Below are 27,848 nucleotides of genomic sequence, written 5' to 3'. Positions count from 1 at the left end.
TGTACTTAAAGTCACATTTACTGAACAGAGCAATCATGCAGCATTTGATTTGAATGTTTATCTGCTAGTTCCTGAATCAGTACACTGTGAACCAAAACTCCAGATTCGATGTCTAAGATCAATAAAAAATATCAGCTGATCTTTATTCTACTGGTTCTACTAAGTGATGAATTTGTCAATGTTGATCATAGAATTTGGGACACCATTTTAAGCTGGTAATAGATAAAGCGATTCAATGAAATGTCACTACTAAAAATGCAGCTTCTAATGGACCTAGTGTTTGTGACAAACTAGAGAAAAGTTGTCTGTCAAAAGCAACATGTAAACAACAACCTTATTTTTAGCCTCGATTATTTCCACAACAGATAATAAATCAGTATTTTTAAACACAAAACTCAGGCTTCAAAGTCTGTCTCTAAAACATAGTCCAAATAACGTTTTAAACATGTATTCTAATATTACCATGAAAGGAGGATGTTTTTAATGCAAGGTATTTAAAAAGCACTTAAGTGCAACAAAGAGGGAGGACATCAATAGGGTTTAAGCATACATCTTCGCTGAATCATGAACCAAATTGTTTTCCTCACTAGGCATTGCCTTAAGTGTGAGTCAGTACTCCTAGCTGAGCTGTGTCCTTACTAAAAGATAACGTTCAATTATTTAAGTGGATAAAATCAGTGGAAAATGGTATTGCCTGCCTCTCTTTCACAGAATCATTCTCTGGCACTCCTATAACAAAACAAAACAAAACAAAAATAAAAACAACCACAGCCCTCACTAGCAAAGATGTAGGAAAGAAGTGAACATATAAAACTGTGGCTGGATGCCCATTAGATAACACTACATGCTGCTGTGGTTTGACAGCACCACAGGCATTCACATATTTATTATTGCTTTATATATTTATAAAAGGTTTCAGTGTACCAAAAAGTGTTGCTGTTCTCAAGTACAGTAATCACATACAGCAGTACAGACATGCGTGGCTGGATGGCTCGTACTACAATAACCTGGATAAAACAGTCAAAGAACATCTAGGTCCTGAATTTCTGCAAGGAACAGAGGATTGTCCTTGGATATATAACCCACCATAATCCTCAGATTACCACATGTAATTTCAAATATATGATCTAATATTGCTACTACCTACTAACTCTCCCTTTCAATTTACTCAAATTACATTTTTGTAAATTCTCTGTCTGCTTCCATAGGTGTCAGCACTTTGGGATGAAATCTTGAAATCAGATGAGTCAGCTGGCAGTCCAAGGAAGGCTGTTGGTCTGTTTTGCCGAGTGTCAGGTATTTTTAACAGAATCATCTCTGTTACAAGCAGGGTTACTGAAGAACTGGAAAAACAAAACCTTCATAAAACCCATTTCAACATATGGGATCACAAAAGTGGCCACACAGCACTCTCAGTTTTTGCTCACCAAAGAAATCATTATGAATCTCCTTCCTCACCTCTTTTATTTAAGGCAAGTTATCCCACTCAGTGTGATGCCATAGGAGGGAGGGATATTGTGCCTCCCCAAGGGGGACGGTCTGGGGATAGGGATCCCTTCCCAGGCCCAGCCCACTGGCTGCTCCCGCATTGCTTAGAGCAACCCCCACCCCACTCCATAAAAAACACCAGGGGTGAGCATGATTATACATATATATTTTTTAAATTATTATTATTATTTTTTTAAATTCCTTAAAGTTTTCAAGGTAGATATTCATGCATTATGATTTACCTACACAGATTTTATGCACAAATAGAAATTTTATATTATTGTTCAGTTCATTAAAATCCATTGACGGAATTTTATACATATGCGAGGACGATAGGTATTATAGGAGGCAGATAGTCTTGAGAGAAAAAATTACTAAGAAAGCATAGTCAAAAATAGCCAGTTATATAAATCCAAAGAGTAGGGGCATTACAAGAAAAAAAAAGGAATAATTTAAAACAAAAAAAATGAAATCCCGTGGAATCTTTCTTAAGCTTTCTGTTTTGGGTTTTTAATTCAATGGTGGGAAATACAAGTTTTCTGCAAAGTGCTTCCTAGCTTTTTAGTAGATGTTAAAAGGTTAAGAGATTTTTGTTTAAAAAAATATTAAAAGTCATTATTAATTACAAATTGTTTCAGAACTAAGAATGTTTAAACTGACCATGCTGTTAAAAATGTGATCACTTATGAAGGTATCTGAAAACATGAAAAAATGAAAATAACTGCACTGGTATATTTGGGGTTTTTTTAAATATTTTGGTTTGGTTTGGTTTGGTTTTTTTTAAACAAAACTAAGGTGGCTTTTCCATTTCAGCTAACACAGAAGTTATACATCTGATAGCATCTTTGTAAAAGAGACAGAAATTATCATAGCATCAGCTATAAATTGGTTATCTAATTATATGTACGTATAAGTGTTCATATTCAAAGTCTTTCACAAAATATTTTTATTAAAACTACAGAAACATGAACTATTTATAACCATACAACGCTGGTATCAGTTTCACAGTACTTTTTTCCAGTCTTAAGGAAAAATTAGCACATTTCATTTATCAGAAGACCCCAGCATCAGCTAAATTACTTCTTTAAAAACATCTAAGCAACAATATGAAATGCTAGCTTCTCTGTTTCTTTTTATGGATATAATATGAACTACTTATTCTAGGCAATGTTGCAGACAGTTACAGTTTGCGAATACTTCCCACTGTTAGAGGCTGTTTTCATAGCCACTCTTAACTTTGTAGAACTCACTTGAGCTGAAATTTTCCACAGTCCAAAGCTTTTTTTTTTTTTTTTTACTTCAAAACAAATGGGTTAGGTGTTTCAAAAAAGTGAGATCAGAGAAAATTACCACTTCTCTCTTCAGGGAAAAAAAAAAAAAAAAAAAGGAAGAAAAAAAAGAAGAAAAAAAAAAAAACCTAAACCAAAACCACTGCCAGGAAAAGCAGCAGCCATTTGATTATGATGCTATCATCTCCTCTTGCTATCGAGCACACACCTGAGACTTTCTGCAACACACCTTTTGCTGTTCCCATGAAACACTACCCAAATTTGTTCAGGCTATACGTCATTTACATCTTCACGTTCTCAGACCAGCCCACAAGAATGTAGCTGATACATTCTCCAGATACCCCGTCTACAGCAAGCTTTGCAGACGTGTGTGAGAAAATAAAACTGCTCAGCACCCTTGTCAGGGCTAGAGCCTGAGGGTAACTGAGGCAATGGTATGAGGAGTTTGCTGAGGGTCCAGGACAGGGGCCATGGAAGTGGGAGGAAGAGGCACGTCAGGGATGCATAAAGGGGCTACCATCAGGAGCACAGATGGTTCTCTAAAATCTGGAGCAAAACCTAATATTTTTTATGTCTCATAACTTCTTTCTGGTGATAGAAGAGTATGCGTCTCTTCTTCTGGGTTGGTCTGTACTGAAGACAGCCATCTATTATTAGCGCTATCTACTTGTCGGCTGGCTCCAGCGACTGAGGTCTGGGTGGTATGACTAAGGAATCCAGAACTCACAAAATAATTCTGGTGTGTCATCATAATTCCACATAATAGGATTGTTGGTCTTCTCCAAATCAGGAAAATTAGCTTTTTCTGCACAGGAAATTCTGTGCTGGTTTCAATCAAAGCCTCTGCAGTTCTCAAGAATTAAAAACAAACATGCACTCTTCTGCTTCAGCCACTGGAAGAGGGTAGAAATGAACAAACTCTGGCTTTGCAGCTAACCTTTTTTGAGTCTCGGGGCACAGCACCCTGAATCACCCAAAACTGCTAGGACTCCTGGGTATCCACCCAGCCCTCATGTAATCCCAAATGGTAATTTCCCCTTAGTTTTCTTCCTTTGGATTTAAAAACACTTACTGAATGTTTATCAAACCACATTTCCAAACATAATTTCCCCTTAGTTTTCTTCCTTTGGATTTAAAACCACTTACTGAATGTTTATCAAACCACATTTCCAAACATGCTTCTCTTCTTTTTTTTTCCCCTATGTATAACCAAGTAATGACTAAATGTCTTTTTTTTTTTTTGCTTTAAATCTTCCCACAAGATAATAGTGGATACTGCATTGTATTTCAGGCAAAGCAAAATAGCTCACATTCCAAAGTCAGAGTAATAATTTATTTTTGGCTGGCACACACATGATGCTATGCAAGTGTTATTAGCTTGACAGGCTGTGAGTAGCAATTGTACCAGCACCATAGCTCTGTAAATTAATCTAATCAGGCACAACATTAATAAACTCTTCATGAGTCAATACATTTAGAAAACTCAATTAGGAATCAAATGTTTCTCCGAGTTTAGCATTTCAGTACTTAGTTATTAATGCTTGGAAACTAAAATCCTGTATATGCTGATATATCTATCAGTCTGAATGACCAAGAATTTAAAGGTACAGTGATCACCCACTGCATATTCTTGCTGGAGCACCTGAGTCTCAGATATATTGATTTTGTATTACTTTTCTGCTTTTCTCTCCTCTCCTCAATCTCATGCTGAAATAATAAAAAATACGCAGCTAAACTTCATTACCCACTGAGATTGCCTTTTCCACGTTCACTACCAAAACCAGTATGAATGCACTGCCTTGCAGGTACCAACAATAAATGGGGAATATCACCACAGCAGCTCAGAGTCAAAAAGCAGCTACAGTTTAAGCTTTGCTAATACAGTGCACTCAGAAGAATGCCTTTAAGTTTCAGATTTCTGTTTAGTTAAGCAGATCTTACAGTTAAGAACACACTTTCATGTAACGTGGAACATTTTATGGTTGGACTCGATAACCTTTTCCTACCTAGATGATTCTATGATTTTATGTAATAAACTGTAATCTATTACAGAAGAGAGTAAAAAAAGACAGTCTACACTCCTTCTGTTGAAAGCATAGAAGATTTGTTCCTGTGTGAAAAAATATAGGATGTTTCAAAAAGATGAACCCAATTTGAAATCACTGTATCTCTGCAACCACGAATCACCGGTGAATGAAACTCTTACCGCTTGAAAGGGCAGTGCACAGAGTTTCAAATGATTACCACTAGATGCCTCTCCCAGTGTAAAAACAGCCCCTGGTCTCTGTCATTCGCAACACTGCTTTGAAATTGGGTCCATCTTTCTGAAACGCCCTGCATTTTCTTGTACTGCTTGATGCTGAGACAGACTCTTTCTGTTTTGGGGACGTAACATTGCATGTAGTCCTTGGGGAGGTATACGGTGTGCTGGGTGAAGAACAGCAGGGTTCAAGTGTTCAGGGTTGTAGCGAATGGGGCTACAGGCGGCTGGTGGCCAGTCACCAGTGGTGTTCCTCAGGGATCAATTCTAGGACCAAAACTGGTCAATATTTTCATCAATGATCTGGAGGCAGGAGTTGGATGCATAGTTGGTAAGTTTGCTGATGATACTTAACTGGGAGTTGCTGTTGACTGTCTTGAGGGACTAAAAGGCCTTGAAGAGGGATGTAGATATATTGGAGCACTGGGCAATCACCAATGGCATGAAATTTAACAAAAACAAATGATGGCTTCTGCATCTGGGACGGAGGAACACCAGACACAGGTATAAATTGGGAGAGGAGGGGCTGGAGAGCAGCCCTGCAGGAAGGGCTCAATACAAGTCAGCAGTGTGTGCCCTGGCAGCCAGGAGGGTGAACTGCATCCTGGGCTGCACCAACAGCATAACCAGCTGGTCAGAAGAAATTATTATCCTGCTGTATTCAGCGTTGGTGCAGCCCCACCTTGAGTGCTGTGTGCAGTTCTGGGCCCCACAAATTAAGAAGCATGTGAAGGTACTTGAAAGCATCCAGAGGAGGGCAACAAAGCTGGTGGAAGGGCCCTGTGCTGGTTTGACTGAAATTGACTTAATTTTCTTCATGCAGCTGGGAACTTTTTCATAGCTAGCTTGGTCATTGTTTGGATTTAGTTTGAGAACAGGAGGATAATATCTAGGACAGAATCAATACTTTTCTTCAAGTAACTTTCCAGTCTTTTTGAGAGAGAACAGAATGTAAGAGCTTACTGTTATCTTAGCCATTGCCTGGACCCAAGGTCTTTCTGGGCTCTGTATCTGCAGGTGCGAGGCTGGTAGGAAGAGGGGCATGGATGGGGCAGACCTTGACTGACATCCAGGCTGATCAGTGAGCATATTCCATGCCATTAGTGTCATGCTTGGTATTTAATGGGAGTTAGGTTTTCCACCTCATGAGACCCATTTGGTCAGCTCTGTTCTGGTTGAGTTCCATTCAGGAGTTCCTTTAGTTTGGCCTTTCGCTGTTCCACTGTTTTGCAGTGGGGCTTCTGGGACTTTCTGCCTTTTTGTCTCCTCTCCCCAAGATCAGGGTGCTCTCTTCCCAGGACTGACTGCTCCGCACTGACAGAGTTCATGGGGAATTGCATGAACATAACTTATATTTTTATTTTCTATGTATTAGTATTATATTAATATTAGTTTGTTATTTTATTGAAGTGTTTTTATCTCAACCCACAAGTTTCTCCCTTCCCTTTAGATTCTCTCCCATACTTGGGGGTGAGGAGGCAGGGGGTGAGTGAGTGGTTTTCGTAGTTTTGATTTCTGGCTGGGGTTAAACCATGACAGGCTGGAAGGCACGTTCTGTGAGGAGCAGCTGAGGGCTCTGGGTTTGTCTAGTTCAGAGAAAAGGAGGCTGAGGGGCGACCTCACTGCTCTCTACAGCTTCCTGGGGAGGGGACGTGGAGAGGCCGGTGCTGAGCTCCTATCCCTGGGATACAGCAGCAGGACATGTGGCAATGGTTCAAAGCTGTGTCAGGAGAAGTTCAGACTTGACATTCAGAAGCATTTCTTCTCCGAGAGTGTAGTCTGACACTGGAGCAGGCTCCCTAGAGAGGTGGTCGATGCCCCACACCTGCCAGTGCCTTGAAAGGAGGCATTTGGACAGTGCCCTTCATAGTATGGTTTAACTTTAGGCCATCCTAAACAGTCAGGCAGTTGGAATAAATGATCATTGTAGGTCCCTTCCAACTGGAACTATTCTATTCTATTCTATTCTATTCTATTCCATTCCATTCCATTCCATTCCATTCCATTCCATTCCATTCCATTCCATGCTATGCTATTACTTTACCCCTCTACTCACTGTTTTGCAATCTGGAACTACTTTATTTGTATTAGGCAGGTGGAAGAAAAAGAGTTTTTTCAAGATAATTTTGCAAAACTGAGTCAGATGAAAGTATCAGGATTTCTACATGCAAGTCAGCCTGCTCTGAGTGTCCTGCTGAACTGAAGAGACTGATTTTCCAAACTGAAGGAAAGTATGGTGAGGCAGGGGTAAACATGCTTTCTGGCCTGCAAATTGAACTGTTAGAAAAACTTGGGGGCGTGGGGGGCAGTATGTGTATATGTGTGCACACATATGTATAAAAGCAAAACTTCTGTGATATATCAAATATTGTTTGTGTCCCACCTGAAGTAATCCTGTGCCTCGCAGAATTACAGAATCACAGAATGTTAGGGATTGGAAGGGACCTCAAAAGATCATCTAGTCCAATCCCCCTGCCAGGGCAGGAACACCTAGATGAGGTTACACAGGAAGGCGTCCAGGCGGGTTTTGGATATCTCCAGAGAAGGAGACTCCACAACCTCCCTGGGCAGCCTGTTCCAGTGTTCCGTCACTCTCATTGAGAAGAAGTTTCTTCTCAAATTTAAGTGGAACCTCTTGTGTTCCAGCTTGAACCCATTACCCCTTGTCTTACCGTTGGTTGTCACTGAGAAGAGCCTGACTCCATCTTCGTGACACCCACCCTTTATATATTTATAAACATTGATGAGGTCACCCCTCAGTCTCCTCTTCTCCAAGCTAAAGAGACCCAGCTCCCTCAGCCTTTCCTCATAAGGGAGATGCTCCACTCCCTTCATCATCTTCGTGGCCCTGCGCTGGACTCTCTCCAGCAGTTCCCTGTCCTTCTTGAACTGAGGGGCCCAGAACTGGACACAATATTCCAGATGAGGTCTCACCAGGGCAGAGTAGAGGGGAAGGAGAACCTCCCTCGACCTACTAACCACCCTCCTTCTAATGCACCCCAGGATGCCATTGGCCTTCTTGGCCACAAGGGCACAGTGCTGGCTCATGGTCATCCTGCTGTCCACCAGGACCCCCAGGTCCCTTTCCCCTACACTGCTCTCTAATAGGTCATTCCCCAACCTATACTGGAACCTGGGGTTGTTCCTGCCCAGATGCAAGACTCTACATTTTCCCTTGTTATATTTCATTAAAGTTTTCCCCACCCAACTCTCCAGCCTGTCCAGATCTCGCTGGATGGCAGCACAGCCTTCTGGCGTGTCAACCACTCCTCCCAGCTTGGTGTCATCAGCAAACTTGCTGACAGTACACTCAATTCCCTCATCCAAGTCGTTGATGAATGTACTGAATAATACTGGTCCCAGTACTGACCCTTGAGGGACTCCACTAGATACAGGCCTCCAACTAGACTCTGCCCCATTGACCACGACTTCTTTCCTTCAGCCAGTTCACAGTCCACCTCACTACCCAATCATCCAGTCCACACTTCCTCAGTTTAGCCGTGAGGATGCTGTGGGAGACGGTGTCAGATGCTTTACTGAAGTCAAGGTAGACCACATCCACCGCTCTGCCATCGTCAATCCACCTTGTTATGTCTTAATAAAAGGCTATGAGGTTGGTTAAGCACGACTTCCCCTTGGTGAAGCCATGTTGACTGTCCCTGATGACCCTCTTATCCTTGATATGTCTTAAGATGGCACCAAGGATAAGGTGTTCCATCACCTTCCCAGGTATAGAGGTGAGGCTGACCGGTCTATAGTTGCCCGGGTCCTCCTTCTTGCCCTTTTTGAAGACCGGAGTGACATTTGCTTTCCTCCAGTCCTCAGGCACCTCTCCCGTTTCCCAAGACTTGGCAAAGATGATGGAGAGTGGTCCAGCAATGACTTCAGCCAGCTCCCTCAGCACCCGCGGGCGCATCCCATCTGGACCCATGGATGTATGGATGTCCAGATTGCTTAATTGCTCCCTAACCCAGTCCTCATCAACCAAGGCAAACTCCTCCATTGCCCTGCCTTCCTCTGGGGCCTCAGGGGTACGGGGCTCCTCAGGACAGCCTCCGGCAGAGTAGACAGAGACAAAGAAGGCATTCAGTAACTCTGCCTTCTCTGTATCTTCTGTCACCAGGGCACCCACCCCATTCATCAGTGGGCCTACATTGCCTCTGGTGTTAGTTTTATCTGCCATGTATTTGAAGAAGCTCTTCCTGTTGTCCTTGACCCCTCTCGCCAGGTTTAACTCTAAGGAGGCCTTAGCTTTCCTAGTTGCCTCCCTACATTCTCTGACAACAGCCTTATATTCTTCCCAAGTGGCCAGCCCCTCCTTCCATGATTTGTAAACTCTCCTCTTCCACTTGAGCTTACCCAGCAGTTCCCTGTTTAACCGCACAGGTCTCCTGGCTCGCTTCCTTGACTCCCTATGTATCGGGATACTCTGATCTTGGGCTTGGTAGAAGCAGTCCCTGAATGTTAACCAACTATCTTGGGCCCCTTTACCTTCAAGCAGCCTTGCCCACGGGACTTCCCCCAGCAATTGTTAACCTCTTTGGTGTTATTATCAGATTGAAAAAAAATGAGAAATGAGACACTTATGACTGATCTTTTTGAGGAGCACAGAGACTGCTGATGAGATGTGCTTCTTGCAACTTTATTTTTAGAGTAGTATTACCTGAAATACTTCAGATTTTAGACTTAACAGAGCAGTACTAATTTAAAAGAGCAGATTTCCTTAGTACACTTTCTTTCTACCTTTTTTTAAAAAAAAACCAATCCCTTCTGTCATTCTTACTAGTATTTAGTTTTGAATGGAAATGTTCAAATTTTACCAGATTGTACCATCTGTTTCACTTTTTCTTAAGTGCACTAAATTAGTTATATCTATAGTTTGTTTGTCTCTTTCAGACTGAAATGGAGAAAAAAATAATATAAGAGCAGGCAAAAATTAACCAAAAGCCATAAAAATTGAAAGGGTGATTTATGGTGTGGTGTTGCAACATTAGCTCATTTTGTTAAATTACCTACTTGTCATTAGAATAGTGTTCCTTTATCTTTGTGCCTAACTACAACATTCACCCTTTCCTTGTATGCACTTAGAGGCTATTCAGCATCCTAAGGAAATCGAATTAAACTCAATGTGGCAACAAATGCTGACAGGAAGTCTCACGGACATATAACTATCCTTTTGTAGGACATACAATAAATACTTTGAAAGCCATTTAAGCTACTGAAGGAAGGAGAGAAGGGAAGGGAGAGAAGGAGGATGTAAAATCAAAACTAACTAAAGATCGCTGGTTATATCAGGGATGTCCAACAGCTGCAGTAGCTACTTGCCAAAAGCCCAAGGGCCATTACTACTTTGAATATCAATTTACATATATCCTTAAACAGATTAACAAATGTCTTATTTGGCTTGCAGCTTCTTTGGTTGTTTAACACAAATTGTTTCTCTGAGCTGCCCATTCCTAAGCACCTGCTGCTGATCTGGAATTTGCTGGAAGAGGGCATGTTGGGGTCATGTATTTACAAAGTCAGAGCTGTATTTGGCTCTTTGCCATATACTGGGCATCTCAGAGTTGCACCTTACAGCTTGCCTAATGTGATACCCTGCAGGCTATCAAAAACCTAACCATCAGTCTGAAAGGTAGGAAGCAGGCTTTCCCAGAACATGGGCTGTGGGTAAATTCTCCCGTACAGAAGCCATCAACTTCCTTTAATATCCACCTATAAGCTAAATTTCTGTATTTTGGAAAGCAGAACTCTTAGGAAAGGAAGTGTTTGTGTGCTTCAGTGTACTGCATGCTGGAGCTTCCTACATAAATGCAAGGCAGTAAGCATTACAGTCATTATGCTGCTTGATCCAACGCATTTAAAAGTATCTTGTCAGTACTGCTAATCACAAGTGGGAAGGTGTCTTCTCACGTTTAACCCTAAGTTAGCTTAACCGTAAAAGCAGACAGAAGTGTAACTAACTGCTTCTTCTTCCTAAGATATTTGGAAGCCTTGCCCAACAGCAGGCAAGTCCCATAGGGCTGCCTTCTTGTCTTTGCAGCCAGTTTGTCTCAGTAAAGCAGTGCAAAATAGGTGTATTACACTGTATGTCTCAGGACCATTTGATTTATTCAGTAGCACAAAGAAGCTAAAGCTTTCCTGGAGGCCTACTTTTAATTACCTTTAATCACCTTTGTATGTATATACTTGGCTTCCCTTTGGTTTTGGTGGGTTTCTGAACAATATAGATTAGTGAGCATAACAAACTGAAACAAACTATTACTTTTTTTTTTTCCCCCCCTGTATTCCCTGTTAGTTTCTTTCCTCTGTTCCTCCCTTCCTTTCATAGAAAGGAAAAAAACACCACTTACAAGATTTTCCCCAGATAACAAGTTGCAGGAATAAAAACACTTGTGTCTACTCCGAGATGCTATGCGCATTAGTTTAAATACACATCTGGTTTTTAAAATTAGCCAATTTTGTAAGCACATATTGAATTTCTATTTTCTATCACTAAATAATATAAAATGCATTAGATTGTTCATTATTTATTTACTAGTAATCAGAAAATATTTAAATGGAAGATTAAAGCTAAAGAAATAATGTAGTGTGGCAAGAAGCTGGGATCTGGCATGATGCAAAGCAACCCGAACCAGTACTTCCACTGCTCTTTTAACTCTGCCTTGACTTACACATATTCTGGATTTTTCATGAGAAGAATTATATGTTTTGAAACACAAAAGTAGTATTAGGATAAAAATTCTGCAGTTTCCGTTACAAGACAGAGGGTCACCACCTTCTGAGTGTACTCTACAGCTCTGGACAGACCAGAGTATAATTTTCAGTAATATATTATTTGTGACACGGTATACTTATGAGCCCTACTAGGTTGTATCCTACATAGCTAGAGTAAAAACAATCACTGTGCTGCAAAATTCCACTCTAAAATAGATAAGAGGGAAAAGGGCATGTAAAAGTTTTAGTGCAGTTTTGGTTTCAGTTCCCTCCTCCCTCTAAAAATTTCCTGTCTTGGCCTGAGTGACTGTGAAAGGACATTTAAACCAACGGACTTAGAAGCAGATTTGAGACTGTGGATCAAAATTCCCTGAAAGGAGCCTCAACCTCACACCAGGGTAAAATACAGCCCCTCCACAAACTTGAAAGAAAAAAAGAAACTGACACACAAGGTCTAGGAGGGAATTGCAGCACGTTCTAGCCAGATCTCCAAATTTGATTGTCAGGGAGCCAGGAAATTTGCCAAGGCAAACACATGCTGTTTAATGCAGACCAGCCCAAGAAAATCTGTGCCTCAATTCATCATTCATAAAATAGGAATAATATTCCATGCTTTATGGGGAGACAATATACCCTAAACATTTTGAAGTGATTCGATCCCATAATAGAGGAAGGCAAAATTCCCATGATCGACCATTTCCATTTGTGTACACAACACGGAGAGACAAAGGTTAAACAACTTGCTGCGATCACACATGGAGACAGGAGCACAGCCAGAAATTGAATCCAGACCTCTAAAATTACAGTCCAATGTTTTAATCGCAAAATCCTTCTTCTTCCTTGATTAAAACAGGAAACCAGAACACAAAGTATGCACTTATTCTTTAACTTCAACATGTTACCACAAATATCTTAGAAAAATATATATCCTTCAAATATGGTCATCTTAGCCAAGTGTGTATTTTGATGAAACAAAACGTGTGCGTGTCATTCTGCAGGAGGCCCATCATTGAACACCTGGTCCTCAAGGCCCTGAATAAACAATGTAACTTCTGACTTGAGACAACCGTGTATTGGTTACAAAAACATCTGTTTATGTGAATTATAAAATAATTTTGTATAATTTACAAGATTTAAAATGCTGTTATCAGTGGCTGAACCGGACTGAGACTGAAGAGTATTCGCCACGCCACTCGAGGAAAGGAGGAAGATACAAGTGGTGCTGCTGTGTGATGGTAAGGAAAGTATTCTTGCTTTTTAACATGATGTTGGGTACCTTTGGTTTGCCAGACAGATCCAGCTTACAAAACTATTTGCCCCCACAGTTACTGCCTTTTACCTGGAAGACCCCAGCCATGGGCAGGGAGGCGGCCTCAGGGTGACGTGCTCTGATGAGTCACTCCACCCTCTTTCCCAAGGCCTCATATTCCCTTTTACACCTCATGATTACGTGGAGATTTGTCACATGATGAAAACATACTTGCCCCCACCACAGAGCTGTATGAGTGCCTGACATGTGATGCAGAAGGTCCCCTTTGGAATCACAGAAGAGATGTGCTTTCGCTATATGATAAAAGCCATGGGATGTGCAGACCCATAGAGAATAAATTGCCTGCCCCAGCCTCAGGGCTCATCATTAGTTTCAACTCAGATGTGTTACTAGTTTTTAAAGACATTCTGTTTTCCGTTGTTTGAAAGAACTGTTCTTTTCTTGACTACAACAGCTTCATCATTTTTTACTTCAATGGGCTGAATATTAACATTTTTACTGTTGTCCTAAACTATCTCAAGAAAATAAGGCATGAGAGCATACAAATTTGTTCTAAATGGCTAATACCTCAAAAATTCCTCCCCAAAGCAATGACCATTTCTACTTGATGATGATGTTCCTGCCCATTTCTCTTTCTACGGGTCAAGCATACAGGCATCAGTGACTGCAAACTCAGAAGTGATCTTAGTCAGAGTTTGATGTAACGGGGACTTCTCAAAGTTACTTAGAAAGCCCAGTGTCCCTGCACAGAGCTCTGGAAGAAGACATTCACCTCCTGGCATCCTGAGCAGATTGCAGAAAGGTCATGTGAGGAAAAGTGCAGCACTGGCAACAGAGCCAGTTCTGTTTACCTACACTTGGCAAGGGGTGAGTTTATGTAATAGCTGCTTCTTTCTGCCTGTACTCTGTTGTGCCTTCCTCACTTCTGCTAAAGCCCCATCACATTTTCCAGAAGCCCTTAGCGTCAACAGCATGTCAGATACCTTCCATCCCAGGTTCCCTTCAAAGTGACACCACTATAGTCACAGTCTTAATGAGAAATCTAAACAGCTTCAAAACAGGAATTTGCCCAATGGGTAAAATTCAATCTAATCATTCAAGAGACAAATACATTAAACTAGAGAACATGTAGTCTTTTAGACTGATGTTATCTTATAAGAGCAACACCTCTAGAAAGTAACACAAGTCTGTCTGCCCTCCTGCTTTTAGATTCCAAGAGATTAACATCCACTACTTAATCATGCTAAAAAACCATTCGCCAGTATTTGCTACCCTTTTATTTTATTTCCACACACTGGTACCTTTCTGAATGGATATGATATCTCTCTTCAGAAGGGCAAAAGCTATTAATGTTAAAGATACAAAAGGTAATAGCATTATGCAGTGAGAGAAAGGATTCAACCTTCTGGCTTGTCCTCTAGTAAATAGTCCTCTAGCAGCACAGTTCTTCGGTCAGCAAAGGCTGGTCAGAGACTAGTTTTCTGACTGTGTTTTTATTTCCTTCATAAATTAATTTTTACTAGTTATTAATACTTAAAATAATTTTAACACTTTTGATAAATAGGGTAATTTTGATAGATTGTATTTTTCCATTTCTACAGAAAAATCCCTAGAAAGTTTTACAGATATGAACCTTCACACAAAATAAAGACCACTCCATCCTCTTAAAAAAATCCACACTGGTTTAAGCCTATTTATTTGGCTGAAGATTTTTATTTTTAGATTTTTATGGAAATGTCTCAACTTCACAACCTGAAGGTCAGGGCCCTTTTTTGCACTGACAAGCCTGACTGCATAATGAATATTTGATCTCTGTCAATCTTTAATTGTAGGTGGTTTCTAGAAATCCACAGCAGAATACATTGACTGCATAAAAATACCTATCTAGATGGTATCTACATAGGTAATGTTTTTTATCCCTTAATAATTCATTAGGTATAGTTCCAAACCAAGTTACAACGGTTTTAAGTTTCAGCGCTTCCACTGAAGCATGTCTTTTTGAAAGCATTAACACCAGGAGAAACAGCTCTTGGGTGGCTCAACCTGAGACTGTGCTCTGCAGCCAGCAAACAGAAAGAGCTCTTTGTTCCATGCAGGCTCCTTCCAAGCAGTTAGATATTTCTTTCGTCTTTTTCCCCTTTCTTTTTCTGGCTTAGAAATTGACCTACACAATTTCATACAAAGTGTTCGGTAAAAAATTCATGATCGGTTTCTGAAAAGAAAAAAATTATACTGCCAAATTATGTCATTTTATTCAAAGGACTAGGTAGGAGGCATGGAGCAGACGAACATGGGAAAAATGTGAGGAAGGAGAAGGGAAAGAGAAAGAGAAAGAGAAAGAGAAAGAGAAAGAGAAAGAGAGAAAGAGAAGGAGAAAGGGAAAGAGAAAGAGAAAGAGAAAGAGAAAGAGAAAGAGAAAGAGAGAAAGAGAAGGAGAAAGAGAAAGAAAGAAAGAGAAAGAGAAAGAAAGAGAAAGAGAAAGAGAAGGAGGAGTGGGAGGAGGGGGAGGAGGAAGGGGAGGAGGAGGAGGGGGAGGACCAGGGGAAGGAGGAGGAGGAAGAGGAAGAGGAAGAGGAGGAAGAGGAGGAGGAGAAGGAGGAGGAGGAGAATGAGAAGGAGGAGGAGAAAGAGGAGAAGAAAGAGGAGAAGAAAGAAGGAGAAAAAAAAGGAAGTATCAAAAGGAAGAATATGAACTTTGGAAAGGTGAGCAAAACCTGGCTAAGTAGTAAAGAGAAAAAAAATTGAAACAGGAGCAAGCATGCAATGAGGCAAATATCTGTAATCCCTGAAAGATCTTGGACCTCATAAGTCCCTCATGACTTCTCTCTAGACTTTTGACCTGGGCTTCTTTTTCTCAATTTTTGGCTTTCTCTTCAGTTTGGTGGCTATCAAAAAAAAACAACCAAAAAAAACCCCAACAAAACAACAAAACCTACCAGCAGCATACTCTTCACTTCATCTTTTAATGGCAGGTCTGAAAGAATGATCATACACTACTGCTTCCAGATCCATCACTGATACCATTGGTACAAGGCCAATTTAGAGGCATCAAAATCCAAATTACGGGATTCTTTTATTTTGGTTATTTCTTTCCTTGTTTTAACTTAACAGTGCAAAATCAGCAATGCTTGAATAGTCAAGCATTCAAAACCTGGGCCGAGCCAGAATGAAAGATGTCTCAGGAACCTTAATTCACTTCCACTTTGAGAGGGCATGTGATTAAGAAATATGTGTCATGGTAATTTTTTTTTTCACATTATCAGTTGGATTTTTTTAATTTATGTTGATATTTGTAAAATATTAAGAAGTTAATGCTCAGTACACAGTAAGAGTTTGTGAAATACTGGAGAAATCAAAAGATATAATATTAATTATTTACTCAACATCAAAAAGTGAATCAATGTAAAACTTGGTTCCCAGCTTTTCACCTTGTGCTTGGAGCTTGCTACTCTTCAGCTGCTTTTGAGACCTGTTTTTTGAGCTTCAGTTCAGTTCTTCACTATGTGTATTTCAATTTGCCATCTGTTGTACCAGTCTCTGCCTTCTGATCACATAAAAGATCAGACAGATTCCTGGTATCTCAATGTTTTTTCTCTTTTGTAGAACAGGTGCACAACAGCTTTCTAAAGTACTGGAAGATCTGAAGCAGGATTTCAGTTGTTACAAAAATGATTACATTTTTTGTACTCTGTTATGAACAGCTGTTTTTAATCTTCAATAGTTAGCAATCAGTTTTAAGAAAAACAGGAAAACTTGTTAAATTCCTATAATGTTGAAATCCTTCAAATTCATTTACACTTTCTATGCATAAAAAAATACAAGAATGTGTACCATGTGGTATAGTTTTTATATATGTAAGATGACTGAGTGTGATACATGCAAGATGGGTGGATTAGGGGTCTGCCCAATACAGTTATTTAAAGTACTTCCACTCAAGCCATTGGGAGTTCAGAGACCACTAATGTACCTCTTAAAAGCGTCCACGTGTCTGTACAAATTTTTTTTCAATCTTATTTTTAATTGGTACATCACTGACACTAATTTTATACCACTATCACATAAAAAGGCCTCAGACTGCATTTCTCTCTGCATTAATTGATCAACTGCAGAATCTATTGCAATAAATTATACAATATGCAGTATTTAAATTAAAACTAACACATAAAGCAACAATGATGAAATAGAACTGATCTATTTTCATCCTTATGACTGGATCAGCAAATGGCCCCAAGCGCTAACAAAAATCACCAAATCGTCACCAAAATTACACTAACAAACAGAGGTTTTGCCTAGCTTCTCAGAGACAGGATTCTAGCCTTGTTTTATCTGACTTTTCGCTTTATAATAATATAACCTCAGTAAATTTACAACCACAGCAACCTAAGCATTTTACCTATTCATTTTTAACCACTCTTCCAGCCCATACTTGCCCTGTAAACAGTTACTGTTCAAACATCATGACTTTGTGGTAATTTGCTTGTCTAAAATATGAAATAAGCAAGCAGAAGTTGCTCAAGAAAATTTGATCAAACCAAAACCCACTGTAATACAATGCTATCCCTGTCTGAAAAAGCTTCAACCATTCTGTGAGTTTTTGATCAAATTAGATATTTTTAGCAAGAACACTGTGGTTGCAGGCAGTTTTTACTGAGTTTATGAACTAAATTCTTACAGAACAAAATTGGTCAGAGCACACTAAGTAATTTTCCAAAAAGTACTTACTGAAGATTGTGATTTGGGCTGTTTGTTGGACCTGTAAACATAAAACAAACAAACATTGCTGGCAAGTTTGGCTTAAGGACAACAGAACAAAAAAGTCAACAGCAATCCAAAGGAAACTGTTTCTTTAAGGAAGGTTTATCTCAGGATTCAAATACAACCCTCTGTGTTCCTGCACATAATGATGTATTGCTATTTTCAAAGCCACAAATAAAAGGCATATGAATTTTCTGTCTGCTCAGGCAGCAACTTGAGTGGATGTAATTTTCGTTAGAAAATATCTCCCGCCATAAAAACATGGGCTGTTAAAAAGACAGTGTGTTATCTTGGCACATCATTTACCTCTTAATAAGCCCCACCTGAGCCTTTCTATCAGAGTTTATGGCTCTTAACCTTTGTCACAGTGGGAACAAGGTCCAGTACCCAGCACTTAATGAATCACTACAAACTAAACTGTGGAGTTAGCTATTTCATTACAGAATTAAAAGAAATTTTAGGAAAATGTCTCTAGAATTTTTCCCCATTGCTTCAAAAGCAAACAAAATAAAAGTCTGCCTAGTGGGCTGGATAATCAAGTCTCCAAAATGCAATGAAGTACTTCTTGAAAGATGTGGTGTACCTTTAGCTGTCAAAGTGCAGAATTTGAGGCCAGGCTTCACACAGCAGTACAGACATGGTATTTCACAATGATGGCCCCAGCTATGAAGATCACATAAAAAACTGCTTCTCATTTTTCTTTTCAGTTTTTTTTACATACTGAGTCCAGCAGTAGAGCAAAAACTCCAGGCAATGAAATGCTACCTTTTTGTACTTTATACTAGCATTTCTTTAAAGTTTTTTCTTGACTATGTATTTTCAGACCTTTCCATCTGCAGTTATTTTCTTTTATTATCAGTAAACGGGTATCAAGTTCAACCAAAAAGTTCTGCACTGGGAGAGAGGCCCCAGGCAACGGCTTTTTTTTTTTTCCTTTCATGTCGAGAATTCTTCTCAAAACATCAAATTCGTTTCTCATCATGCTATTGCAAAAACTAATACCTAGTCTTAAAAGCAGTCTGAGTAATCAAAAAGCCGAGAACTCACCAAGCCTTACAAACAACACTCCCGTTGCAGTTATTGTCTTCATTCCATTTGAAGCCACACACTGGTAGTATCCCGTGTCCGTAGTATCCAGATCCTGGATTCTTAGACGTGAACCATAATCTGTTTTTCTGATGATGATCCGTCGTGGCTCCTGAACCACTGGAGCATCATTTTTTAGCCATCTGACATTTGGAGATGGATTTCCTGCCACCTTGCAGTGGAGGATTGCTGTTTGACCCTGGACTACAGTGATATTGTTTACTGGTTCCAAAAAGGTCAGGAAGTAACCTAAGAGGGTGAAAGGTCAGAAAAGATCAAACTTCACTTGGGTTGCAATAAAAGAGTGCCCAAAGGCACAATTTTAAGAGAGAATCTTGGAAATGGTTTCACTTTTCTTTCAAGCATATACTAAAAAAAAATGCAATTCACTGTCCTAGGGACACCATAACATCACACTCCAATTTATCTTTCATGATTGACTTCATGTTTGTCTGCAGGTAGGTATGCAGATTAGAAGGTCAGGCATGAATTAATACCATTAAAATCCTAACTCCCTTTGTGGACACCTATTCTGAAGCAATAATTACTTTTTCTGGTTAGTTGCTATATCTCTTGGGAAATGGTTAGCACTATAATAGAAAAATACATCCTTATTCCATAAAGAGTAATCCTAGTTGCAACCATACGAGAATATCGCTATAATTTTACCACTTAATCTTCTTACATGATCATATATTTGCTCTATATATACTCTATATTACTCCTAAGATGAGTCTGATTTGGATAGGTTTAACTTACAATTGAATTTTAAAGATGGTAAGTCTCGCATTCAATTTAAAGAAAGGATGTCTGAATTGCTGAAGTAACCTGTGATACAGAGGGCACTTTTAAATTTATTATAGGTTGTCATTTTTCACACTGAGTCCTAAAATAGTGCTAAATTGGACAAAGAAATATCTGTATGGATATTGAGTTATCAGGTTTCGTAGGTTTCGTTTTATAAATAGAAACTAAAAGCACTAATTTGTGGTTTGTTGAAAGCAAAGGGCTTGTCAAGAAGCATGTATGCTGTATTGGTGATCTCAAGTGATTAAAAAAAAAGAAATAATTGATGGAAGAACACTGTAAAAACCTGGACAACCAAAACTTTTGTAGGCCATTATTTTTAACTTAATTTGGTGTTAGGAGTCCTGCAACTGACATACATCACATGTCAAAAGCTTGAAAGCATGTAATTCCACTGAAATAACAATGTCACTGTCAAAACAAGTAGGAAATGTATCTAGCTGTCATGTGTTTGTTTAGATGAATGTATACGATCTAGACATAGAGCATCAGGAATACTTCATATTACATTATGATTTTATGTCAGCTGGCTCCAAAAATCAAGTAACTTTGAAGGATGTCCACATTTCCTATAAGTTAAATTATTTTGCAGTTGTTTAATTAGGAAATCGCATATTACTGTGCAGGAATCTAACACCAGTAATACAATGGTCAACATTCACAGTCTAATTGCTGAAATACCTTAAGAAAATTGATGCTCTGCTTTGATTTGTGTTTCACATGACCATGAAAATCAGTTCCTCTGTAATGGCTAGGTATAGCACTGGAGAGGGGAGCAGAATATAATGAATTTGTAAAGCTAGATTTTGCTGGAATACTGGGTTTTCTTGAGTATTCCCATTGTTCTCTACCATTTGCCTTTGAAAAGAAATCCTGCTTTAATAATAATATGAAAATACAATGTAGGCAAGTGTGAATTTAGTACATCACTAAACAGAAAATGAAGTAAATCCAAATACATATCATCTCCACATGACTTTGCAAACTTACAGGAAAATTGTTTTGTCATCCTTTTTCCTCATAAAATAAAAAATTACTCTGTATGTAATTTTACATTAGCTTTCCCTATTGTTAGCCTACAAATCTTTAGTAGACTCTAAAATATTTTGAAAGAACACACAAAATTTTCATTTTCAACCACCTAATAAAAAAGAGAAAAAGTCTACGAATGCTTTCTGCAATGTCATGACACAACAATATAATTTGTTGTGGTTTCCAGTCACGTGTCATAGCTGCAGAATTAGAATTACTAGGATGACATTCTGGCAGGAACAGAAAAATAGCAAGTTACCTTGTTGATATAGAGAACAGAAGTAATTTATTAAAACTATTACTTAAGCTAACATCTTATATATATAAGCATTTCTAGCAGCAAGAAAGCAAGCATGATCAATCCAGCTGCAAATAATTATAGAAAAGCAATTTTCCTGGCTACTTCACTCTTAGCTCATTATTTAGGGAGTACCACAATTTATTTCGCTACTTTTTCATAATCCGTATGAAGTTTATTCCCATCAGCAACATCAAGGCAGAGTATACAGTCAAGAAGAGAAGAAGTAAGTTTACATTTATTTGGAATATGTTCAAAAAAGAGTTGTCATACTCAATAATACCACTCAAGTCTGAAAAATCAATTTATTAAAAGAAGTGGAAAAGCTGAAAAATTCTTCTAATTGTAGAAAAACAACTGGGGCATTCAGGAAGTGCAAGAACGTCCAGTCATGGTAATGTTGTTGAGCTGTTGGGTGGAAGAGGAGTGGACCCACAATGTGTGGCCATGCAAGCACCAACTCAAGGAACAGTTCTGGCAAGATACAGATTGCTAGATGATCTTCTCTAGGTTTCCCTTGCCCGAAAAAGGTTGGACCCCATGATCTTTTGAGGTCCCTCCCAACCTAGTCTGTTCTGTGGGTCTATGATTTAGCAATTGTGGGGGCAACCTGAACGTGCTCACACAAGGGAGGCAAAAGAGACGGTTTAAGGTCTGTTTGAAGTTGGGCCGCTTCCAGCATGGAGCCAGCACAGAAGTACAATAACCTGGCTCAGAGTTGCTCCTGATTCCTAAGAAGTGAAAGAGGTAGAAAAGATGCTTTCTGTAAAGGTAGGGCCAATTCAAGTGCTGTCTTGTACATCTTCGATATTCTTTTTGTTCTCAACACAGAAATACATGAAAGGTCTACATTGTTCTTGTGCCGTTTGCCAGCTTTTGTGCCACTGATCAGCTTGCAGCTTGCTCAAACACCACTCTTTCACTTTTCCTGATTTTAAATCAGCAGAGTTGAGTCTTCATTTCAGGTTGGTCATGGATATTATATTCCAACAAATTTGGACTAAATAGATACTAAATTTACTTATAAGGACCAACAAACGTTATTAACTCAAGTCTAAATCCATATGAGACTTTTCTGTTTTACCAATTAAATGAGAGTTACTGTAGGAAGTAATTTAGTCCATAGCTTTTAAGCAATCTGAAATATTTCATATGAATTTATAAATCAGTTCGTATTAATAACTAGAACAAAACTATTACCACCAAAAGCAATGCCAAAGATTTATGGATGAATTCAGACCCAGTGTGATTAGATATATTTCCCCTGAAGTCAGTATAACTGAAGCCATTTCCTGTAGGTCAGAATTTGGCTTCAGTTCATTATTTCCCCTGCCAATTTTACAAGCATTTTCTGCAGTGTTTTATATTACCCTGTTACTACAAATCAAGTAATAAATATTTTAGCCTACTGAACTTTGAAGCATTTGTGTTTGTTCAAAGTTCTGCAGAGCAGATTAGGAGTAGCAGGGCAACTCACTGCCTATCCTCTGCCTCTGTCTGTACCCTGAAGTGCACACTCTCTATTTCCTAGTGTCATTTCCTCTTTGAGAAATGATGCTGAAGTCTGGTGGTTATATACTTACTGAATCCAAAGTAATTGTATGACTGAGAGGGCAACCATTTGTTGTGCTGCTCTGTTATTTCGTGTCCACTTCAGATAACCCATAATTGCAAATCTTTCAAACGAAGTGGAAAATTTAACCAACCATGTTCTTAAGAATGCATCCCTTATTTAATTTCTCTGTTGATAACCAGTGGTTTCTTTTTGTGATGCACATCATACCACAAACACTGTGTGGGTGCCAGTTTGATGTAATGGTTTTAGGAAAAAAATAACTGTTTCCCAGGATAAACTGTGACATCAACATTTTTTTTTTTCCAATGTAATTCTCTTTCTCTCTTAATAAATATTCAACTGGACAGGTATGGAGGAAAATGAAATGTGAAGGTACTAGAATTGTATTTAACTTGTGTACTATATTTCGTGTTATGTGTCAGTCAACTAGTATTTTTCAAAATTTCAACAGATTTGTTAACCTGTTTTAATACTGAAATAGCTTTGAAATAAAGAATAAATACTCTCTACAAAATATTTGGGACTTGTTCTGCATAAGCAGCATTGCTAAACTTGTAAATGTCATATTATAAACCATTATATTTCATTTGGCATATGGTTATCAAATAGAATTTTTAAAAATTTGAGTACAATGGGCAGCAACTTTCTGTTTTACACATTGTTATATACTATTTTCTATACTCTGGCTTGCTTCCAAGAGTCATTGAAATTAAGGAAAATGCTTCCTTTGTCTTCAGTGGTCTTTAGCTTGGCCTAAAGTGCTTCAAAGGGAAAAGCTACCTTCTTGATATTTCTGCATTTGCTGTAGGCAAAGAGGTTCTAAATTATTTTATCTTTTATGATTTTTCTAACATAGTGTACAATGAATGCTAATATTTATTTTGCTTGAACAGAGTAAAAACTGTTCTGTCAAGAAGCTATGATAGGATAATACAACTAAATCTATGTATTATGTTATACTATTATATTCTATGAACCCTATGAATAAAGTAACTTAGGTAAATGACTGACATAAATTCTGGCAAAACTCAATTCATGTTTTGAAATGCTTTTGTTAGGTTGCCAGTACTTCATAATTTTAAATTGAATAAATTTGGTGTAAATGTATCAAACAGAATCCCACAGCAAATCAAAATTAAGATGACAGATCTATTTTGCGTGTTTTGGCAAGAATATAAAAATAAACTTTTCCTGCCTGTGTCAAATCATTGTCAAGATATGCACAAGAATAAATACTAAGCTAAAAACATAAAGGATGCAACTATCACTGAGACCTCCCATGCATATTGGTTTTGTTAGTTTTATTTATGTTATTCTGGCATGTAGATGTCCAACTTATTGGCTCAAACCATATGTGCTACGCTTGGCATAAATACAATACAAAATGATTGCTCTGCTTCTGTTATTTTAAGAACTTAGCTGTGATTTCGAAGTTCATCCTAAAAAAAAAAAAAAAAAAAAACAACCAAAAAACCCCTTTGCATTAACTTTAGATCAAGTTAATGATGGCTTAGCTGTTTTCAACTCGAGTTTCGGTTTCTATTCATTTGTTGTTGTTGCTCCTTTTTCCTCTATATGATTTTTAAATAATTATGCATTCATAATTTTCAAACCAGCTTCATGATGGCCTCCATGAATAGTAATTATTAAAATTTGCAGCTCTTTTTATCTCAGAACTTCAAAATCATTTCTGACTATTGAAGTCGCATGAGATGGGAAGATATCATCAACTTTCTTTTCCAAATGTGGAAACTAAAGCAAGAGGAGTTTAAGTGACTTCCCTAATTCACATATGGACTAAGTGGTAATATGTATGATATTATACTGGGTTTTAACCTTTCTGTGTTCCTGAGATAATGAGGATATGAGATAATCATCCATTTTTGTGGAACAGTTTATTCCCTTTTCTCTCTGGGAAGGGAAACAAACACTGAAATGTCTAGTTTCTGACAAAAAGAAAATTTGAGTGATAAATAGATACTTGAAGATACAACAATCTCTTCAGAACAAGTAGTAGTAATTACATATATGTTTTATCACTTTTTAGAATACTTATTTCTCAATAAGATATATATGTGTTCAAATAACTATAGATCCAACAGTCAAAAAAGCCCATAAACCCATCTGTTTGGTATTACAGAACATATCGCAACTTACAGCTGTGTTGGCTTTAGATACTCAAAATTTAAAATCAGCTGCTTTTTTAAAAAAGCAAATATTTTTGTCTGCGTAACTGCATACAATTTAGAGCATCTTCAGATTCATTACACAAAACTTTCAATGTTCAAAACCACTAAAAATATATATATTATTATTTGTTTAAAAAGCAATATGGGAATTTTTTTCCCTCAGCTCCTTGCTTTTTCTTTTTTTTCTCCCATCCCATCCTTTTTTATTTTTGCCATCAAATAACTCCGTTTTGTTAGATATAAATAAAGAATGTGATCTCTCTCACTCTTCAAATAACAACCTTCTGCAATGGCATTTTAAGACTAATATAATCTTATACCCAGTAGGACAGATTTTTTGGGAAAACATTTTTAATAAATAATCTAATGATATTTCCATTAGAAGAAAACTCACAATTTCCTATAATAAGACATAAGTTTTCACCTAGGAAGCATATTTTAGCTTATGGAATGACTAATTATTAATAAGGAATGACTTGAGGAAGACAACACTGTTCCCAAATTTACTGTGTTACGGATACCGTAATAAATATCAAGTGTTCACAGAATTTATAGGTAATCTGTAAAGAATATCAAAGACCTGCAGAGTGTTCTGGGATTATAAAAGAACTGAATGCTGCCATAAGAGAAAACAAACATGAAAGCTGCTGAAATTCAAAGCATTTCTTTTTAGAGGTGTGTATAGCAACACCACTGTAAGTACAAGAGTTTAGGGGATGTGCATCACACCATCACACGTTAGCAGGCAGTTCGAGTCCAGTAAAGTGACCCTTTCCACAGGTAAATCAGGACTGGAAATACACTGAGAAACACCATCTATCTATCTAATAAAGATGGGAGAGAAAGGTCTAAGACTCATCACTTCTTGCACAGAGCATTCTCCTAGATACAAAGCAGTCTTCTCAGTTCTTCACTCCTCTGCTTTATTTAACCACAGCGTGAAGATGAGCAATCTACAACATATTGGAACCAGGTTAGGAAATGGAAGGGATGTTGGCAGCTCTCCCAAAATACACATGAGCAGTTAAGGAAACTACACTATTTTATACCTCCACATAATGTTTCCAGATGAAATTATACCTTTACAGCCTAATTTAATCCCATTATTAGCACCCCATCTTCCATACTATTTGTGATCTCAATGTACAAAAATGCAGCCAGAAGCATGTAAAATAGAGTGATAGGGATCACATGCACTTCAAATGTACTTTGGAACAAATTATAGACAATACGAGAATGAAGCAGAATTAGCACTGAAATACTGCCACAATGTGCACATTGTCCCCCACACCGAAATCAGTGGATTTAAGCTCTTCTACTAGCAGAAGGAAGCCTATTTCTGAGCAGTGTTTGCTCATACTTGAAAGACTGGAGATCTTACCTAGCCCAAGAATCCAATCTTATGTGGTGGAATGGTTTTGTTTTCTCAACCGCCACATGAGACTGAAGAGGCAGATACCACATTTCCTAGGCTACTGCCCATTTAGGAGCACATTACTGCACATTTGGAGAGCACAACAGTACACTTAAGATGTGGACTGTTCTTTGGGTCACCAGTTGTGCAGATAAAAATCCACCACTTCTAGAATACATACAAATGATTCCTGACAGGTTACCTTATGTCAAGTCAAACCAACCAGGATAGTCCAGTCATAACCTGGATTTCTGATATAGGTACCTCTTGAACCAGAAGTTCCCAGACAGACTTGTGCAGAAACCACAATTAAGGTTAGAGGCTTGAGAGGCATGTCTCCTGGAGGAACCCAACTCACTCAATGTCTCTGCTATCGCAGGTCGCCCTTACTCATGCACTTCTTTTAACTTTTTATGTGTATTGCTCCAATATTCCCAGCACCAGATATTATTTATGATGTAAGATTTTACTGGCAGTTCATCTATGCATGAAGAGTTACTGTTTTACCCTTTAATACCTTCCCCAGACTTGATTTAAGAACACAAGACTGTGAACAGTGACCTTGTCTGTGGTGATACACCAACAGTGATCATCACCAAAGAAAAACGCGGGTTTGGCTTATGCCGCAACCCTCGCATTTATTTGTGATTAAGAGATATGTTCTTTTTCTCCTCTGGGCTTCAGAAAGGAAAGATCCCTGTTGGCCCTGTCCTGGCTGACCCTCTGCTGCTGTGAGAGAGAGGGAGGGAACTTCGCTCCTTCCCCAGCGTCACCGTCAGCACAAGCTGGCCAAGCGCAGGCAGGTGGGCAGAGAGCAGCACAAGACTCAGCAGATAGCAAGCCTCAGTGTTTCCAGAGAAAAGAATGGAGCTGGCACATTTATGCCTCTTGTGCAGGAGAAAGAGACTTTTCAGGAACCGGGGAGAGCTTGTTAGAGCATCTGCTGCAAAACAGAAAGCCACGAAGAGACCCTCAATTGAAACCAAGACTGGGCAAAGGATCGTCTTTGCAAGGACTCACTGGACTGGGAGGATATTTCTGCTCAAATCCTTTTATTTTTATTCCAAACCAGAACTAAGTTCTTCTAAAGCAAATGCTCACTGTTGTGCTCTGGTTTTCAGCAAAATACTGCACAGAGGCAGTGCTCTTCTGGTGGTTCAGGTGCTCACTTGAAGGAAACAGGCGAAGATATATTCTTCTCAAAGCCCTAGCTAAGTTGTGGACCTATCCCATCAGCTATCAGAAGGTTAGTTTCACTTGTAGGAAGAGACTTACAACTTTTTTAAAGTGCACATTATTAATAATACCTTGCTTAATCTGGTTACTTCTTTAGAGACAGAGCCATTTTTCAGGACTTCTGGAGGATTTAGTTGAGAGAGTTACCTATATGCTTAGTCCTTCTAAAGTCACTTTAACTTTGGGCATTATTGAAGCCTATTTATTACTATCTTCATGCCTGTTTTGGGTCTATTCTACAATCAGAAAAAAAAAACCAAACACAAGGTGATTAAAAAAAAAATAATAACAAAACATTTCTCAAGTAAAGAAAGAAGCTGAAAGACTACTTCTAATGGTCTCAATGGTATGCGCAAGTTGCAGAACTGCCTAATGATTTTTTGAAACAAAAATTGCTACCTCACTATGATACAGAAACACCTGGGTTAACA

At 38.6% G+C, this 27,848-nt stretch overlaps 1 protein-coding gene across 1 annotated transcript in view; it reads right to left on the bottom strand.

Moving 5' to 3' along the window:
* Positions 1-27,848, bottom strand: part of ROR2 (receptor tyrosine kinase like orphan receptor 2) — a 153,021-nt gene that overhangs the window by 18,645 nt on the left and 106,528 nt on the right. Inside the window, exons 3-4 of the mRNA XM_065656244.1 lie at positions 18,827-19,114; positions 17,747-17,777 (exon numbers count right to left, since the gene is read on the bottom strand). Of these exons, the coding sequence (XP_065512316.1) occupies positions 17,747-17,777; positions 18,827-19,114 (319 nt within the window). The remainder of the gene's footprint in view (positions 1-17,746; positions 17,778-18,826; positions 19,115-27,848) is intronic.

Source organism: Caloenas nicobarica, chromosome Z (assembly GCF_036013445.1).
Source record: "Caloenas nicobarica isolate bCalNic1 chromosome Z, bCalNic1.hap1, whole genome shotgun sequence".
Classification (NCBI taxonomy): Eukaryota; Metazoa; Chordata; class Aves; order Columbiformes; family Columbidae; genus Caloenas; species Caloenas nicobarica.
The sequence above is the reverse complement of the archived record's forward strand: the minus strand, read 5'-3'. Positions and strand labels throughout refer to the sequence as shown.